Source organism: Stylophora pistillata, chromosome 7 (genome assembly GCF_964205215.1).
Source record: "Stylophora pistillata chromosome 7, jaStyPist1.2, whole genome shotgun sequence".
In the NCBI taxonomy this organism is placed as follows: Eukaryota; Metazoa; Cnidaria; class Anthozoa; order Scleractinia; family Pocilloporidae; genus Stylophora; species Stylophora pistillata.
This window is the reverse complement of record NC_142525.1, coordinates 14669540-14674815: the sequence shown is the minus strand read 5'-3', so window position 1 is coordinate 14674815 and position 5276 is coordinate 14669540. Positions and strand designations below refer to the sequence as shown.

Here is a 5276-nt window from a genome sequence, read left to right as displayed (position 1 = left end):
TGGGTGTTAAAATCGCCTAACACTACACCACAGTCTGGATAAGAAGTCTTTACGGAGTCTAGTGTTTCTATGATGTACATTGTGCGATCTCGCTGCACTTGCGCAGAGGCCACAGGAAAATACACCACCCCACATATAATACCAGATAGTGGGCGTGGTAGACGATGAGGGCGTAACCATAGCCACAAACACTCATGTTCTGGAGACTCCAAGTCAGATCTACGCTTGAAAGGTATCTCTGAAGACACGAACGCGCACACGCCACCCCCTATTCGGTTGTGGCGGTCACGTCTCGCGATGTTGTAACCTGGAATGGTAAGGATGTTATTATCGATGTAGTCATGCAGCCAAGTCTCCGTAATAATTGCAATATCCATATGAACTTACCATTCCTACATTACCATGCGACCATTTCTTCCAACAATTCAAACACAACTAGTGTTCAAATTCCCCTCGTCAGTCCACCATAAGAAATAACCTCTGTCACCCGAGCTTGGACTCAAATAGAGTCCTAAAGTGTGACGTCACGTTGCCATGACAGCATTTTTTTCTGGTCTAAACAGTTTAAACTCATACTTCAAACATGGCGTCTTTATCGATATGCGCACTCGTTTCTCTCTTTTCTGGAGAGCGGAAATCGCTTGATCGCGGAGAAAACCACTTCAAATCCGACCATGTCCAAAGCTTTATTTATTCCAGGGGAGTCATCAAAGGTGAAGTCCAAGCAAGCATGAAAAATAAGGACTACAAAGTCACAGTAAGTTGCCAATTTGGGATCACAACACGTATGTTCAATTCGAAGAACTCCCAACCCCGATTTCACCTCCAATTTAATGTTTATATTGCGGAATATATATTGCAAGTTACGTGTCCGTTTCGAATTATCTTTTTGTGAGATTTATCTCGATGAAAACCTTGAAATAAAAAACACAGAATGCGAGTGTCCTCGCGGCGAGTTCAAGTGCAGTCACGCGGCAGCCATATTTATTTATGGCATCCATAACCTTAGCAGGACGGACCTGGAATGCCAATGGAAACGAAAGCGAAAGGCAGAAAGCGTACAATCTGCAAGCCAGATGTTTCCAGCGCCACCGAAGAAGAAGGATTACAGCCCTTTGGCGCGCGATCCTAGCCGAGAAGATCGGATGTGGCTGTACAGCGAACTAAAGCGCTATGGCAAATTTACAGGGACCTGCTGGATCTTGAGTCCCGAACCACAACCTGCTACCCCTGTCCCGATCAAGACGATTGAGGATATCATTTAGTCAGAAGGTTTCCTTATGGCATCTACGAAGGAAAAACAATCAGAGTACTTGATTGAGAATGCCAAAGTAGAGGAGAGAACCATAAATGTTGTGAGCACCCTCACGGCTGGCCAGCGAAACAGCCCTGCATGGCACCAAGCTCGTGGAGGCCGCCTGAATGCCAGTAGTTTTGGCTCCGTCCTCCAGGCAAAAAGAGTTACACCGTCTCTTATCGAGCGACTACTTGGGGAATACAACTTGATTGGAGTTAAAGCAATTGCATGGGGACAGGACAATGAGACTGAGGCCCTGAAATCCTTCACCTACATCAAAAACTTTACACCTGTACAGACCGGCCTTTGGCTACACGAGTCGGGAGTTCTGGGTGCTTCCCCTGATGGACTTGTGGGAGACGACTCGGTGATTGAGTGTAAGTGCCCCTACACACATCGAAATGCGACAATCAAGGAAGCTTGTGGGCACAAAGACTTTTACTTGGAGGAGAAGGAAGGGAATTATACGCTGTCTACCACATGTTTACTGGCATCAGTGTCAAGGCCAGATGTTCCTGACAAAGTGCAAATTCTGCTACTTTGTTGTATGGACCACAATGGATAGTGTAGTTATCAAGATTGAACGAGATGAATCTTGGGAGCACAATATTACTATCTTGAGTGATTTTTACTTTCATCAACTATTCCCAAAGATTACCGAGGGAGAACTTTGAAAAGTGGTGCACAGATGCTGGAAATAATCAGAGTAGGGGCGGGGGGGGGGGGGGGGAGTGGGAGCTAATGTAAATAGGCAATAGCTAATGTTAAAAAGTATTTTTTTAAATTTCATACATTAATTTCTTAATATAACATTACATATTCTACACTTAGATAGAGACACAAGATAAAGAACCCACATTTTTCCATTTAGCATAGTAACTTAATAATAAATTACATTCTTCCTGAAAGCAAGCTTAAACAATTTTTTTTTGCAACCGATGGCTACTGGTAGCTGGTAACACTTATCCTGGTTACTCAACAGGGCCCAGGTGCATAAAACTTATGCCACACTTAAGTAGGCTTGCATAGCAATGTAAAGGGAAGGGGAGGGAGCCAAAACAAAATCCATGCAGACACAGGTTATTTTTTCTGACTACCTCTCACCATCCCTTAAGCTAATTTAAGTGTGGCTTTAGTTTTATACACCTGGACTCAGGCTCCCAGCTTCACAGACACAAAAGTAAAACCTTTAAGCCAGCACGACTTTCACACTTGGAACTACTGAACGAAAGAATTCCATACTGGTCACATGCCCCTGACCTGGATTTAGTTGAAATGACAATTTAAGAATGTCACTGGATTTCATTATAATCTATTTTCATAGAACACATAGTAGTTTGTATTAATGAACATAAAGGAGATGAATATCAGAAAAATGTAAAACTGACCACATCATATTTTTGACCAAAGCTATGTCAATACCATTTGATCTGTTACAGTAGGGCTTCTAGTAATACAAAAATAATGTTAAAAACTCATTGTACTATAATTTAGTTGAAAAAAAGTTCTATTCAGTCAAATTCAAAGTCTTCGCAGCCATCCTTGATCAATGGATACTGCAAATTAACAAGAGCTGAGCACAGTTGGCATAGCTTGTCAGCATGGCACCTCAAAAATGCTGGGATGAAGCCAAGGATGCGAAAACTCTTAAGTCTTGCATTTGCACGCTCTACGTGGATGCGACATCGAGCTATTGATTTTGTCGCCCTTGCCTCACTCTCTGTAAACTTTCCATTGTTGAGAAATGGTGGTATGTTCACTGAAACACCTCTTGGAACTACATCGCTGATGAGAAAACCTTTCTCTGCCAGAACAAGATCACCAGCACTCAAATGTTTACAAAACCCAGACTCTTTAACCATGACCTTGTCACTGACTGAGCCAGGAAAAAGATCACTAACATAGGTTATAACTCCATTTGGGGCAACCCCTATAATGACTTTGAAAGAGTTCATTCCCCTGTAGCTGGAATATGTAGCATTCTGCTGGGACATGAGCTTAGGTGCAGCAATTTCAATGTCTGTACAATCAATCACAATGCGGCAACTGCTGTACTCAGTGAAAGAGGATGGCAAACACATCTTGTTCTTTTCTCTAGATGGCACGGTTGTCATGATGTCTTTGAACAGGAGAGAATGCAGAACATGGACAAAAGTTAGTACTATGTTAGCAACAGTTGCAACACTGCATGAAAACAACTGGGCTGAATGTAGATTGGTATAATTTTGTTTCAGTTTCATCAGAGTGATAAATATCTGGTCCTTAAGTGTGATCGCCTCAAACTTCCATCAAGCATAATAGTTTATTTCACCCTTGAATCTTGAAACATATCCCACAACAATATCAAAAACATCCTTAGTGGGTAGACCTGTCTCCATCCGTATCACCTCAGGGCTCAAGCTCTTAGCAGAGTAGTGTGCACTATAGTAACTTGACATTTCCTTGTGTTTAGCAAGTTCTGTTGAAGTCATGTCAAGCTCTATTGACAGCAGAGCTTCTTTGGAACTTGTCTTTTCCTCTTGTGAGCATTCAGTGGAACATGGTTCAGAGTTCTCTTTAATCTCTTCAAGCACAGATGCTACAGTTGGTAATTTCGTGGGCTCGGCAGACACTTTCCGTTTTTTCTTGGGGGTAGGTGTACTGGGAGGTGTTGGTCCTGTACCTAGCAGCAAGTCCATTTAACTATCAAACAGCTTGTGCCTGTTTCTGTCACTGATGGTTGGCATATTTTCTTTTCGCCCATCTTTAAAGTGACAACTGCAAAGTCGCGAATGTTTGCTGGGCTTTCTATCTCCTCTCCTATAACAGAAAAAGACAGAAGCAGTTACTATACTTGCGCTTAAAAAACCCAAAGTTTAGTTGGTCACATGCTTAACCTTGTAGTCTAAGACGTGAATGCGAAGCGAGTATTTCTCTGAGCTTGTTACTTAATACTAGTTAGTGTAAAAGCTTTGATACTCACAACTATCATATAGTTTTTTAGTGACTAAATAATCTTAGATCAAGACTGAAGACAAGGAAAGGCAAAGTCGCGAGAAAACAAATAAGACAAGAAAGAGAAACAGGTAATCGTGAATCAGTTTGAGATAAAAAAAAAAAAACAGCTATTTCTAATCGATGGTACAGCATCGAAATATAAATTTTTCGAAAAATACTCACCTTACAAATGATATCCACTTATCATAGAGTGTTTTATGTTTTTTCTGGTCTGGAAACGAAAAGAATCGGCAGCAGTGGCTTTCAGATGTGTGATTGCAATCTGGATGAAAACACTGGCCCATCGCAAACTTCGTCTCCGTGCCGTTTTGACTCGAATTATTGCTCACCAGGTGCTTTTGTCCGCTTATTATACTCTTCAATAGTAAGGCCAAAGGTTATCTTGATTCTCTTTATCTTATTTCTATTATTGGAGGATAAAATGCGCTATTATAGCTCTTGAAGTGCTCGAGGTCAACGACAATGTGTCACGCTAGGGACGCCATATTGGTTTGTTTAGACCACAGAATTCCGGTGCTATGGAAACGTGACGTAAGCACTTTAGGATTCTAGGTGAAGTACGAGTCAAATAACACAACTGCTTCTTCTTCGAGGCAATATCATGCTGGTATTTTGATTTTCTGATCGTCAAGAACGGTGTTCAGTAAGGGATCGCCATGTTTACCTCATACACTGACCGCTGGCCAGCCGCTGAGTGAAAACAGAACGGTGTGGGGTGGGGTGGGTGGGGGCTTATCGTCATAAGATATTAGAATACATGCTTAAAAAACTTCGGGACTCCCAGTCTAAACCGTGAAGGCATGCTTAGTGGTACAGACTACTTTTATTTTGTTCACATAACTTTTTCCTTTAAATCAGGACTGGTATTAATTAATAGAGTTATCGATGTATTTTTAACGGGGGTACCCATATTACTTTTTGCTTGTCTTCTGTGGTATAAAATAAGGTGTCTATTTAATGAGAACCTTTTATTTATGCCCCA

General features: G+C 41.6%; 2 protein-coding genes across 2 annotated transcripts; one reads left to right on the top strand and one right to left on the bottom strand.

Moving 5' to 3' along the window:
* Positions 1 to 613: 613 nt before the first annotated feature.
* Positions 614 to 1994, top strand: LOC148726766 (uncharacterized). The gene is made up of 2 exons (XM_088727967.1): positions 614 to 757; positions 897 to 1994. Exon 2 carries the CDS (start codon positions 1281 to 1283, stop codon positions 1860 to 1862), a length of 582 nt encoding a protein of 193 aa, XP_088584093.1. The 5' UTR covers positions 614 to 757; positions 897 to 1280; the 3' UTR covers positions 1863 to 1994.
* A 1569-nt stretch (positions 1995 to 3563) lies between these two features.
* Positions 3564 to 4832, bottom strand: LOC148726765 (uncharacterized). Its single transcript, XM_088727997.1, has 2 exons — positions 4457 to 4832; positions 3564 to 4096 (listed from the first exon to the last, which is right to left on the bottom strand). Exon 2 carries the CDS (start codon positions 3973 to 3975, stop codon positions 3586 to 3588), a length of 390 nt encoding a protein of 129 aa, XP_088584123.1. The 5' UTR covers positions 3976 to 4096; positions 4457 to 4832; the 3' UTR covers positions 3564 to 3585.
* Between the last annotated feature and the right edge of the window lie 444 nt (positions 4833 to 5276).

Bases quoted from the DNA above. Each gene is read 5' to 3' on its own strand.
- LOC148726766 (XM_088727967.1), top strand. From the start codon at position 1,281: ATGGCATCTACGAAGGAAAAACAATCAGAGTACTTGATTGAGAATGCC.
- LOC148726765 (XM_088727997.1), bottom strand. From the start codon at position 3,975: ATGGACTTGCTGCTAGGTACAGGACCAACACCTCCCAGTACACCTACC.